This window comes from Lagenorhynchus albirostris, chromosome 6 (genome assembly GCF_949774975.1).
Source record: "Lagenorhynchus albirostris chromosome 6, mLagAlb1.1, whole genome shotgun sequence".
Lineage (NCBI taxonomy): Eukaryota > Metazoa > Chordata > Mammalia > Artiodactyla > Delphinidae > Lagenorhynchus > Lagenorhynchus albirostris.
In genome coordinates this window covers 48,602,531-48,617,283 of record NC_083100.1, presented here as the reverse complement: position 1 = coordinate 48,617,283, position 14,753 = coordinate 48,602,531, and the positions used below count along the sequence as shown (strand labels likewise).

At 34.7% G+C, this 14,753-nt stretch overlaps 1 protein-coding gene across 1 annotated transcript in view; it reads left to right on the top strand.

The window, feature by feature from the left end:
* ZNF804A (zinc finger protein 804A) overlaps positions 1 to 9,798 on the top strand; it is a 320,673-nt gene extending 310,875 nt beyond the window's left edge. The window contains exons 3-4 of the mRNA XM_060151395.1: positions 4,174 to 4,304; positions 6,366 to 9,798. Of these exons, the coding sequence (XP_060007378.1) occupies positions 4,174 to 4,304; positions 6,366 to 9,603 (3,369 nt within the window). The 3' untranslated portion in view covers positions 9,604 to 9,798. The remainder of the gene's footprint in view (positions 1 to 4,173; positions 4,305 to 6,365) is intronic.
* Positions 9,799 to 14,753: the final 4,955 nt, after the last annotated feature.

The following is a 14,753-nucleotide window of genomic DNA, read 5'->3' as shown; positions in this document are numbered from 1 at the left end:
ATGTTTAAACACAAACTGATGTGTTATTTAAATGGTATCTTTCTCTCTCTCTCTCTTTTTCTCTCTCTCTCTTTCTCACATTGAATAAACCTTTGCCACTGTCTTAACACCACCATTAACCCGAGGCTAGGATCATTATAACTTTCCCAACCATCCAACTCAATGGGTTTTCCTGAGACCATATCTGAGCGTTAATGACCTGTGTTGCCCTTGTGACATTCTGTTTCTCTATAGACTAAGAGAAGTAAATCAGTGGGAAAGTAGAGTAGACCCTCTGAAATGGTATCATAACCAAATAATATTGATTCTTTGTTTTTTCATTCCCTATCGCATATTTTCAAAGTGTACATTGAATTATATGTGAGCGTACATTATAATTTGTTTTGTAATGCAGTAGCTAGGCCACACAATTTCCTTTTAACATACTTTTAATTTTCTAATTCTTGCTGACTGTCATTCTTATCTTGACATTTATCACTAAGGATTTCTTTTGAGTGATTCTCAGTAAATTGTTGAGGAAGCTTTTGAAATAGCATTGATATTTCCATAAGCCTCACAGGTATTATCTTGTATATTCATTTGTGTGGAACTTAAGTTTTCTTTCCATTTGGCATTCTCAAAAGAATTTACTTGGTTTCTATTTTTTGCCTTTCAAAATTACTTTACTTGATATAAAATATGATGAAGGACTTTATTTTTCTGCAGAAAAATGCAAGAAAGTATATAAAGACTGATAAATTTTATTCTAAAACTGACCAGAGTATTTGACCAGGCTTATAACCTCTGCAACTAAATAGTCCCTAAATGTTAGTCAAGTTTATTTACCTTGGTATCCGGAAGTCTGTCACTGAGATAAGAAAATTATGTGTACATAGAGGGAGATTGAGATCCATAGGAACACTTGAATGTAGTTTGGTGCTCCTTGACAACCTCTACAAGACTAAAACAACATTTGCATTCTTCACTTTGCTGTATACCTGAAACTAACACAACATTGTAAGTTGACTATACTCCAATAAAATTTTTAAAAAATAAATAAATGTACACAGTTCCCTAAATCATCATTTAGGGGCCGATTCCAGCCATATCAATCACTCGGTTATATCACAGATAATACAACACTACTGGCATTTGATAATTGACAGACTCCTTGCTTTTTAACTATTATGTCAGTGGAAATGGATTAGGTCAAATCATAATGGTTAATTTGAAACAGTAAATAGTGAAATTCTTGGCGTTTCATATACTTGCTTTAGAAAAGCTTAGCTTTTTGTTAGAAGCACTGTACTTTTACTTGCATATATATGCATATTTATATAATAGAAATTAAGATTTATTCTAAAAATTTTATTAAAAATAGTCAAGTCTCTCTTTCTTGATTGTTGTCTCCAGTTACCCAAAGAATCTAGTAGGAAAAAAAATTATGTCTGCTTCTTAAAATATCACTATTTATAAATAGAATTTTTTAAAAATCTTTGAACGTTAGTTCTTTTATTGGTATTGCAACTTTCTTGCTTTATTTTACTTGGCACTTTGATTCTTTTAAATGTTTATTTTAGAGAACTAATCTTCTACATTCTTTCAAATCCTCTGTTAGCATCCTCCTCCTAACCCAAACCCTCTCTTGATTGAATATCTGTTTCTTAACAGTGGCAGGTGGTATTTCTCAGTAAAGGTAATGCATATCCTTTAGGTCACTCAATTATGCGCATCCAATAAATCACTAATTTTACTTTTCCTCTCCACTGCAACTCCCTTAGAAAGGCTTTTATTGTTTCTTACCTGGTTCATTGTGATATTCTATTTATTGGTTGCTTTGTCTTTAATCTTGTTCTATGGCAAAGTTTCATGCATACTGATGCCAAAAGAATCTTAATAAAATAAAAGTCCTACTGTGGCACTGCATTGTTTAACTCCTTCAATGTTTCCTACAGTCACGTTTAGTCATATGATAGACAGGGTTCCCCATGATTTGGTTGAACCCCATAATTCATCAATTCTCCTTACTTCCACAAATACACTCTGCTCTAGCCATCCTTCTTTACATCGTGTATTTTTCTTTTAGAGTATGCATGCTTTTATTTCTATGTTTATACAAAAGAGTTTTCTTTTCCCCCAAATATCCTCTCACTTCCAACATCCAACCCTTCTTCTTCATGCTCTTTTATATCCTTTAAGACCCAGATCAGATGTGACTTTCCCCAGGTAGCCTACCTGGGGATTGTTGGGGCACCCCTGTTCTGTCCTCGTATGGCACAATAAGAATACCTCAACCACTGATTGCCATTATCTCTTCCTGTGTGTCTTTTCTCCCTATTTCTGTAAAATGCATATAAACATATACTCACACACACTTGCCCACACATATAGTCACAGACACAGAGACACACACCAGATAAAAGTAAAAACATTTTCTTTACTCTTTGAAAAATATCCCAGCCATTTACCAGAATGACCATTGCTGGTGATCAATAAATTGTTGAATGAGTCTTGATATGACTTCAAGATTTTAGGAAATACAGATGACCAAGACTATGAATATTTAAAATCTAGAATTAAAACTTTCTTGCCATAGTATCTCTAATTCTACATATTTTTAATAACAAATAATTTAATATGTATTATAAAATTGTAGCTACATTTGTTATGATGCAATGATATATGTCAAAATTTTACTTTCTATGAAATACTAGTACAATTTAGCTATTTATGATGTGGGTTATCTTTTATTTAAATTCAACTCTAAATAAACTCCTTCACAAATATGTCAATGTAAATGATCTCAAAATATCTTTGTGCTATGTTAAAATAAATATTCTAGAGTAATCTCATACATATATATGCATATATATGTATATATACCTTATATAAATCCCATTAATTAAAGTATTAGAGATTATTTGAAGTTTAAGTTATGATTCTATGTAGGAGAAATTGAGCAGACACAATCTAGGTTGACCAAGAATCTAATATTATTTCATTAGCATGACTTTTTTTTTTGGCCGCACTGCACAGCTTGTGGGATCTTAGTTCCCTGACCAGATATTGAACCCGAGCCCTTGGCAGTGAAAGCATAGAGTCCTAACCACTGGACCACCAGGGAATTCCCTAGCATAACTATTTTTGAAGTAGGAAAATACTTAATTTGGAGGATCTAAGTGATTCTACATAAACCAACAAATATTTACTGAGTAGGTCTTTTATAGATCAGGCATTGTTCTAAGACCCTGGCATACATCAGTGTATATACATAAGGCATTTATTAAGATTTTGTTCAACCACTTCATAAAAATGTGATTAGTATATGTTTTATTCTTGTAAAGCCCTATTCTAAGACTGATGTATCACGATTGCATAACAACATGAGCTCCATGAGAAAAAAACAGTACTTTAATCATTTTTAATGACTATATACTGTCTCTGTGAAAGACTATAGTGAAAATATTTGGGGCATGGGACCACTTTGGGGTATCTTAAATCATGCTACATACATGGCTATTTATCAATTCTATTCAAGTTGACATGTTCTTTTTCTGGCCTTCAGCCCCCAAACTGAGCTCCTTTGATACAGATGAAACATATGCTCAATATAAAAAGAATTTACACAAAGACACTTAATTTTCTTCCCAGATCTTGAATTACTTGGGAAATATGCCTGGTATTTGAGGGGAGGGATTATTTTAAATCACATTAGTAGAGGGTATTTGCCTTATGGATTAACATAAGACATTTACTCTTAAAAAATATGAAAAGGATCAGACACCTTTCTAATATAGAGCACATCAAAATATGATGGAATTTATCATATATAACTGAAATACACAAGTTTAATTGAATTTATTTAAAAATTAGGGGTTTATAAGACTCCAACACTTCGTCTAAATTAGGTAGAGAAACTTGGCAGGAAACAATCAATAAGTAAAGAAGAAATTATTCCTTTCCAATTTACCAGGGTATAGGTATATCTTTTGATACAGTGTAATAACATGTTTTGGCATTTTTTACAAGCCAAAAGTGCAAGAAAATATTTTGTTAGAAGTGGATGGTCACAAATGCTGTGTTTTCCTTAGATGAGATCAAAGATGATGTACTGGAAAATTCCACAACAACAATAGTAACTTTGACATTGCCATAGACCTAAATACTGTTAATTACTTTTGTATTTTTTAATAGAGACTCAAAGAACTAAAACAAAGGGAATTTGCTCGAAATGTAGCATCTAAATCCAGGAAAGATGAAAGAAAACAGGAAAAGGCACTCCAACGCCTGCACAAGCTGGCCGAGCTAAGAAAGGAAACTGTATGGTGAGTCTACAGTAAAATGTTAAGTTTTCTTAAAACATGACAACAACAAAAAAGGAACTGAATAAAGGGCACAAATCTATCTATTTCTGTACCCAGAATAAGATGCTCACATTTTCATGGCTTTCTGTGGGCAGTAAACAGTAAATTGAATTTGAGTTTTATGCAAACACCTGTTTAATGCACATTTCAATAAAAAGCCAAATTACTATAATTTTAGTTTGTAAAAAAATTAATTTTACATTATTCTTCTCTTTAAGCTATCTTAGTTGAATGCTATTCTATTTCTTGGTGAAATTCAAAACATTTGATTGAAGAAGAGACCAAAGCACCATCTCGTAGACTTTGTTATAAATGGAGTTTTAGGAGGAACTTATTTTTTCATTGAAAATTTGGAGAACTTTTATTTGCAATGATCTTTAGAACACATATGGAGTGAAAAAGAGAGGTTCCTTGCTCCATATGTATTCTTAATATATAAAGGTCAGGAAGGCCCTATGCATGTCAGAGGTAGGTTGAAATTAGTTTCACTGTGAATGAACTCTAACTGGACTATTAAAACTTTACAACTCTTACACTTTGACCTGCTTCTAACAGAGAGCAGCTATAAGGTTATAAATCAGAACTTAAAAATTCAGGCCAGGGAAATGTTATGAAAAGACAGCCACCCTTAGGGTACCCCCCCCATTAAATAGGCCTCTTTGATTATTGTTTAAAACAAAGCTATTTTATGCCAAATTTATTTTATACAGAATAATGTTAGGGGATATTGACATATCAAAATAGTGTTTGAGATGTCAGCTTTAGAAAAGTCAAAATAAAATTCAAATATATCTTGAATCCTATAGTGAACTGTTAATATCAAACATAACCTCTGTTGAATTATACCAACCAGATAGTTTTATTCTGTGTAGTAAAAAATGAAAAATTATGTAAGTGCAAATTTACATTTCATATTATCTCGGACCTGTGTAATTTAATTCATTTGCAAATGTAAAGTCTAATATATTAAGAGAAGTAGAGCTGATAATAAGATATGTACAAAAGAAGCAAAACTTCTTATCTAAATTACTTTTCTTCACATACATAAATATTTCACATTACACTGCTCCCCCAGATACATGATTTTCCCAGTAATTTGGTGCCTCTAAAGAGGTGTAAATTAAGTAGTGTTGCTTCTTAATACCAAACAAGGTAATAAAACAGTCCACTGTGTTAGATATTGAAGAAATTATTCGATTAAAAAAATTTGGACAATTTATAACTTCTGAGAAACTAACTTTTTAGAAAAGCATGGAAAATTCTGCATAGCATAATTCTTTTGGGGTAAAGATGATACTTAGGTAGTTCTTTGTTTATGTGCTGGACAGTATCATTCTTTTAATAAGAGCTCACTATTTATGGTATACTGTAATTCCAAATAAATGGAAACCACATCGTAAGTATAGTTTTTTCCTATATTTACTCTATATAATGATATAATGGATAACTTCAGGATAATTTTTAAATATTAAGAACAGCCATTCCAAAAGACTCAGAGCTCTCATTGAGTATATCACCTGGCCTGTGGTAGATGCTCAGTGAACACTGGTTGAATTGAATTGTTGAACTGAATTCCCAGCCCTGCTTACATCATGACTGAGAGTTTTTCTTTAACTTCCTTCATATTCTCCATATAGGATCAATGATGTTGGGTATTTGTGAATTAAAAGTAATTTTATTTTAGAGAGTTCCATATTCTAAAATGTCACTGAAGAGGCCATGGGGGTAAAAAAATTCTTGGTCTGGAAACACTGGCTGAGAGCATAGAAATGTCTTTGACCGTTGCTGTTAATAGCTATAAAAGTAACTTCAAGACATCATCTCCAAGTTATCCCAAACAATATCCAATAACTAAATTAAACTGTAGTTCTATGGAAGGCAATTGCACTACATGAAAGTAGTTATCTTACAAAGATTTTAAAACTTGAAAAAAATCTTACGCTGACATTTCTAAGTTGTAAGTGTTTGAGTATTTTTCCTCAAGTGTCCTTTATGAAAACACACTTTTGTTTCTTTTTGTAGTGCTCCTGGAAGTGGTCCTATGTTCAAGTCAACAACTGTTACTGTGAGGGAAAATTGTAATGAAATTTCCCAAAGAGTTGTGGTGGATTCAGTTAATAACCAGGAAGATTTCAAATGTACTTTGATTCATAGCCAAGAGAATGCTAAAGGTGTCACCACTGTTGCTACAGATCCAGAAAGCGTGAAAAGTTATACCGCCAAAAAGAGCCAACTTGGAGATCAAGCCCAGGGGATTCACAGACACAAAATTGGCTTTTCTTTTGCATTTCCAAAGAAAGCATCCGTGAAGCTGGAGTCCTCAGCTGCAGCCTTCTCTGAATACAATGATGATGCCTCTGTGGAAAAAGGATTTAGCAGAAAAAGTAGATTTGTCCCCGGTGCTTGTCATCTTCAACTCTCTTCACCAACAGATGTGCTTTTGAGTTCTGAGGAGAAAGCTAATTCTTTTCATCCACCAGAAGGAAGGGGCACTGACAAAGAAACTGCTCAAACTCAAGAGATGAAAGAAGTTTCTAGTGAAAAAGATACATTACTATTACCTCCATTTTGCCAGTTTCAACTCCCTTCATCATCTGATGCAGATAATTGTCAAAATTCAGTCCCTTTGGCAGATCAAATTCCACTGGAAGATGTTATTATTAATGAAGACATACCTGTAAGTGGTAACACTTCTGACTTGCTAGGAAATAAATCCATAGTTCTTGATATGGCTAATGACTGTTTGTCTTTGCAAGCTACCATAGAAGAAAGAGTTAAGGACAATGATGCATCCACGACTGAAGCTGAATATAAAAATCACAGCCCTGACATGTTGGCCCCTTTAAATTCTGAAGAGGATAATATAACCCTACATAAAAAAATGGATTTATATAAAAGACCATGTGAGCCATTTGTACCCGTACTTAACAAAGATGGATCCACAGTTCTTCAGTGGCCATCAGAAATGCTGATTTACACAACTACTCAACCATCAGTTTCCTATAGCTGTAATCCTCTCTGTTTTGACTTCAAGTCCACTAAATTAAACAACAATCTAGATAAAAATAAGCTGCCCTTAAATGATCTTTCTTCTCATCAGAAGGGAGAAGACATTTGCAAGAGACCAGTTTTAGATTGCAAGGACGCATCTGTGACAGGACTTACTGATCATGAAATTGGAGGTAGCAGAAATGGATATACCCAAGTCACTCCTCTTTTTGCTGATGATACGCTCTCCAATAGCTGTGATTCCGGAAAAAATGAGAGTATGAGTCAGAGGTATAAAAATATTTCCTGTAGGATCAGAAAAACAAAAAAATATACTTTTACTAAAAATCAGATAAAACAGGATGTTCTTGGTGGCAAATACAACAAAATAAGATTGAAAGATACTAATGAACTCTGGTTCCATAAAAGTGGAAGAAAGAAAAAAAGAAGAAAGTTATGTCACCATAATTATGGAAAGAAAACCAAAGAATCAGAAACGTATTTCAAAATGGAAAGAGAAAATAGTTACACTGATAAAACTAGGAAAAATCTACTGGAAACAATTTCAGAAAAACAGTATTTAGCTACAGAGCAATTATTAGACTCACAGCAATTACCTGATAAAAGGCCCAAATCAGCATCCATATACTTAAGTGAAAATGAAGAATTGTGTAAAACCCAGAACACTGAATACAATAAGAATATTATCAGTTCTAAAAACCACTGTAAAAAGAGCTCAGTTGTTTTAAATGGACAATCCAATTCAACAATGATACGTTCTGTGAAACATAATTTAACATACTCCAGAACTTACTGTAGTTGGAAAGCCAAAACGTCCAGCTGTAGTCAAGATCACAGATGCCTAGTTCTTCAAAATGAAATGAAATGCATGAGTCAGAACCAGGCAGTTAAAAGAGGTTATAATTCTCTCATTAATGAATCAGAAAGATGCCATCAAAAACGTAGACAACATTCATATTCTTATTCTTCAGATGAAAGTTTAGATCAACAGAATTATCTACCAGAAGAATTTTTGAGGCCACCCCATGCTTCTGCTCCTTGTAAACCTAAAAGGAAATGGAGGAGAAAAAGTAGATTCCACACCAGTTTTGAAGCTTTGGAACTCAAAGAGAAGACAGATTATCCCAGGAAAGGTAATTCTTTCTTACATCACCCAGATGAAATAATAAGTGAAGACAGAAAAGAGGAAATAAAACCACAAGAAACTGCAAATGTCAAAAGGAACTCAGAACAAATGGACCAAGTAGAAAATAAACTGTCTTTGCCCGCTAACAGTCCCCTTCCTTCTGAAACCAATGGTGAAACTGAGCAGGTCATAATGGAGACCACTTCTGGTGAACTGTCAGAGATTTCCAATGAACCCACCACTTCAGTCTACATAGCTAGTGCCCCAACAAAAGAAGAAATGGACAGTACCTTGCTTGAACACAAAGAAAGAAGTGAAAATACAAATATTAATGAGAAGCAAATTCCTTTCAAGATGCCTAGTATTGAAAGGAACTTTAGACAGTCACAACCTAAATCATACCTTTGTCATTATGAACTGGCTGAGGCCCTTCCACAAGGAAAGATGAATGAGGCATCAACTGAGTGGCTGTGTTTTAATTCAGGAATCCTTAATGCACAACCACCATTACCATTCAAAGAAGCACATGTCAGTGGCCATACCTTTGTAACAACGGAGGAGATCCTGGCTCCGTTAGCTTTACCAGAACAAGCATTATTGATTCCAATAGAAAACCATGACAAGTTCAAAAATCTACCATGTGAAGTCTACCAGCACATCATTCCGCCGAGCATGCTGGCCAACAAGGTCAAATTCACTTTTCCTCCAGCTGCCCTCCCACCCCCTAGCACACCTCTGCAGCCTTTGCCTTTGCAGCAGCCCTTGTGTTCTACCTCTGTAACCGCTATCCACCATACTGTCTTGCAGCAGCATGCAGCAGCTGCTGCAGCCGCAGCAGCAGCTGCAGCTGCAGGAACCTTTAAAGTGCTTCAACCACACCAACAGTTTCTGTCCCAAGTCCCAGCTCTCACCAGAACATCGTTACCTCAGATCTCAGTAGGACAAGTAGGACCAAGGCTTTGTCCTGGGAATCAGCCAACTTTTGTTGCTTCTCCTCAGATGCCAATCATTCCAGCTTCAGTTCTTCATCCTAGCCATCTGGCTTTCTCACCTTTACCCCATGCACTCTTTCCTTCACTGCTGTCCCCCCACCCATCGGTCATCCCGCTGCAGCCCCTCTTCTAGTCATCACTATGAAAGGGAAAGAAAAATATTCATGTGAAAACTATTGCTCTACATGTTAATGCTCATCTAAGTGGATAATTGCCTATTTAAATGGTGGAGATAAACTAGGCAAAATATGGCCTCATTGATATGAAATCATTTACTGTAAGTGTAATGATGCAAATAAATTCTTAAGTTTCTGATATATAATATTAGTAAGGCACTGAATAGTTTGAAAATCAATATAATATATGCTGTATATTAAAATGATGTCTTAAGAGTATGTATAATGTATATAAAATATATTTATAGTACTGTAATTTATGTTGTAAAGTATGCTCTTTGTTTTTTTTAACCTTTGTGTATTTGCACCTATTTAATGTTTAGACAAAGCTGATGGCACTATGTTTTGTACCATGTTCCTTGAAACTGTAAATTCAGTGAAAAAATCTCTCTTGCAATAAATTTTTGTTAAATATTTAAGTAAATCAAACCCTTGTTTTTAGTTGGTTTTCACTATTTTGAGACTGTATAGTAACAATAGATTTTGAATTTATATTGTTTCTTCTGTTTATTGGCATCTCTGAACCTCAGAGGATCAGCAAAATATCTTTGGCGCTCTGTCAATACTTAAACTGTAATACTATCTTTCAGAATAAGTTTAAGTCCGTTTGCTTTTCTGTTTGTCATAATGTTGCTTATACTCAAAGTTTACTATGTTTCATGAACACTTGGCCCTCTAGATAATAAACCATGGAAATTCTTGTTAAAGTAATGTTAGCATTTGGTGCAGTGGGGGGGGCGAATAACTACAAAACGTGCAAAGTATTTAGTGTCGTTCCGGGAACTATTAAACAGTACTAGTAGGTAAGAAATAGCAAGTAACCAATATAAGTTCTTATAACATTTTTGTATGTCAAAATTATCAAATGTATTGTGTTTATTTTCAATTGTTGCGGAGAATATACATATATAAGAATGTTGGCATGGATTAAGGAATAGGTTTAATTAATCACTAACCATTATATAACATCTTGGGAAGAATGGCATAAATACAATCTGGATATACTCTTAATTGAGAATCTGGAAGTGGGAAAGAGAGTGAATAAATAACTGTTCCTTCTGCAAATCTTTCTGGTAGTCATGTTTCTATCATATTTCCAAATCACGCAGGAACAATTAGAAAGTCTCCATCCATATCACCCTTCCAGATTCTGCTATATTTTTAATGACCACTGCATTCTTGTTCACTCAAGTGCTCCTTCTATGTGTACTAAAGAATATAATTATTTAATAGAAAACTAGGGAACATCACACTTCCCACAAGAGTTTCTAATGTGTACCTGCCTCAGTCCATGCCACTGGTTAAGACAAAGTCTGCATGCCTGGTGGAGAGGATTCAACTCACCATGTGCAAATGATAATGGATTATGGTAGCCTAGCAATGAATCCAAGCAAAAGAGAGGCCAACTGAGTCCTTCTAAAGGAAGAGCAACTTTTAAGTGATGCTGTATTGAAGAAATACTTTTTCATAAGCTTACTGTAAGAACTGGGTTTCCCTAAAAATATTGAGCATAAGCATATATTCCCATAGCAGAATAATATATTGAATTCTATTGTAAGTAGAGTAATAGGGGAAAAATCTATGTTGTATACTTTCTTGATTATGTGCCATAATAATCATTGATTTAAAGGTTTTCCTGAAAAACAGTTGTGAAAGACTGCATGATTGACAAATAAGAAGAAAAAATAATAAAAGAAGAAATTTTATTTCAAACACTAAGATAACATGTTCCAAAAATGGTAACTAGAATTGGAATGGGTGATTTTTCCCCAAGCAAAATATTTGAAACTATCTTTGAAGATAATATAGATGGGAATATCTACTGAGGAATGCTGACCCAGTTTTTTTTTTTCCAGTTTGTTTTTAATATCAGAGCAGGATTGTTTCTGCTGTTTAAAATCAAACCAAGTGTTTCACTTTAAAATATGCAGATTTTCCCTCTTTTTTTGTCATCTTCTGGCTATCATCCCACATGTTCACCTCTTGCCTCTTCTTTTTATTCTTTAATTCCTTTTTCTCCTGATCTTTTCCTTCTTAATTTCACTGTATACATCATTTGTGTGTATCCTCTGCTTCTTTCTCCATGCTATCATTACTTTTATTTTGTCTTCAATTCTGTTGCTCTCCTACATTTATTTTTGTTAAAATAATGCATTTAGGTATGCTTAACTTTTTAGTTGTAGCAGAATATACTTGCTTAGTAACTATATAATAGAAATTTCTAGAAAGTTTGAGGAGGAAAGTTCTCACCTAAGAGTAATTGAAACTCAACTTGGTAGATAAATTGATTAGTTTTTGTGGATACCAGTGGCTGGACAAGAAAAGAAAGTTAGCTGAGTATGTCGAAGCCATTTTTATTACAAAAAATACTTGATATCTTTGGTAAGATATTGCTCACATAGTCTGGGCATCTGTTATAAGTTCGGGACTCAAAATCAATGTATGATGACACACTTGTTCATCTATTCTGATAACACCAACTCCAGAATCAAGGGAATCAGGCCAATGGGCTGAAGATCAATGATAAGCAGAGCAATTAGACAGGTAAGTCAGGGTGGACTCACCAAGCAATGAGGCTGTCAGAGGACCACCAGTCAAGCTCATATTAGTGGCAGCAGGAGTCAGGCCAGTGTAGCAGTCATACACTGGAAGTAGGTTTGGGGATGGCCAATGGCTTGTCCATAAATCCTGGAGCTAAAATCCCAGTCCCATCCAGATGTAAATTATTATACATTCTATATAATTGGGGAATTTAAATGGTTCTAACACTATCTCTTACCCACCATCTCTGGTCTGCTAGTTATAGGCATTGCTATAGATTTGTTATTGTAAATCTGAGTGGTTTGGAATATAGAATAAAACCTGAATGTAGAAAGTAACAAGTAACTACTGTAGCCAAGTAACAAAGGAACTCACATTGGATGACAGGAAGGAAACAAGGAAACTCATCTACTACTACTTCAACTTCTCTCTCTCTCTCCCCCCCCCACCCCACCCCCACCCCCGTCTCTCTCTCATATATATGTATATCCAAGTCCTTTCATGTGTTGAAGCCCTGTATAAACTGTCCACAGGACATCTCAATCTAGATATCTGCTATGTATTTTGAACCCAAAACTCAAATCTGTGATCTTTCTTTATAGGTACCACTGAAACCTATTATTTGTCCTTTGTTTCAAAGCTCTGTGAATATCATTATAATAACAAAAAAAAATTTAAAAACTGTTCCAAGTCAGAAGCCAGGGTATTATGCCCACATAAAAATTAATCAATGAACCCATTTGGCTCCATTTCCTTCAGTTTTTCTCAGATATTTCTCACCAGTATACTCTATATAGTTCTAGTCCTAGTAGTTCATAATCTGAATTGCTGAGTTGCTGTTATAAATTAATGTCACTTTTCCCAATTTCCAATTCATACACTCTATCCTCCCCACTGCTGCCAGGGCTCCATTTTTTAAATGTAACCTTATTATGACACTCCTCTACTTTAAAGTCTATTATGGGTACTCAATTATTGTCAAGATAAACATCAAAGTTCTTAGCAAGTCATGGAAAATCTATGGTGAAGTAGATGCCAGCCTCCCTAGTCAGGACCATCCATTCCAGAATTCCTCTAGGCCAATCACTCTAATCTACTTACAATCATCTTCAAGTTTGTGTGAGCATGTTCTGTTATCCTGCAATGCTTTCCTCCCTATGTTTCTTCACTTGACTAACTACTAATGAGTCACAATTCAACTAATGTCAAGTTGGTTTTTTTTAGGAATTCTTACCCAAATTCCCTCCGTCTCCAGATGTTAGCTTCCTGTCCTCTATTTTCACCTGGAATACTGTGCTCAAATATTGTTATGAAGTATTCTCTGTGTTGAATATATGGTCTGTTCTTCAAATTCACTAAATTAAGAGCTCCTTGAGTCAAAGTAGCATTTGATGCATAGTAAACACTCAATAAGTTTGTTAAATGAGAAGATAGAATGAATTGGGAAAATGTAATTAAAAACTATGCAGATTGTATTCCAAAGTTCCAGAACTGTTAACCATTTTTACTCCAAACTTGTTCTAAATCAGTCTGAAAAAATATATAATTTTCCAAAATAATTAGGGCTTCAAAACACCATTTAGCATGAATAACTTATTTTTTAATGGTATTATGAATTATTTAAAATAGAACTCAGTGGGGGACTTCCCTAGTGGCACAGTGGTTAAGAATCCACCTGTCAATGCAGGGGACACGGGTTTGAGCCCTGGTCCGGGATGATCTCACATGCCATGGAGTAACTAAGCCCGTGCACCACAACTACTGAGCCTGTGCTCTAGAGCCTGCAAGCCACAACTACTGAGCCCATGAGCCACAACTACTGAAGCCCGTGCACCTAGAGCCCATGCTCTGCAACAAGAGAAGCCACTGCAATGAGAAGCCCACACACCACAACGAAGAGCAACCCCTGCTCACCATAACTAGAGAAAGCCCATGTGCAGCAACGAAGACCCAACACAGCCAAAAATAAATAAATAAATAAATTTATAAAAAATAAAATAAAATAGAGCTTAGTGAGCAATCAATCATCAAAGCATGATTTGAACCCTTTCCCCTGCCCTTGGAGAAAAGCACAAGCTCCTATCTATCATCTGTCTATCTGTCTATCTATCTATCTATCATCTATTTTTCATCTTTCCATTAGTACTTGTCACCAAACATTAGCATATTATGTGTCTGACATTAAACTAGATATTGGGATAAATGAATGAATAGAACACACCTACTACTCAGATATTCAAGTCCAGTAAAAGAGGCAGACATGAAAAATCTTATGTTTAGCTATCCAAAGTTTGCTCTTTCATTATGTATTGATTTATATTCACCAATGTCTTTTTTTCCCACACTACTGTATTCTCCATTTCTCAGTCTTGTTTCTATTTTTTTTTCCCTCCATTTATTTGCCTAACTAAGGCACTGTCCTTGGGAGTGAAAGTTGCCACCAGGGATGCTTTCCAATAAGTTGTTTACTTTCTCTCACAAATAAGATGATAAAGGCTTAAAGCTTACGTATATTATCAGTTGAGGTTCAAGTGTTGATTTAAAGCCTGCAGTAAAATGCTATGCA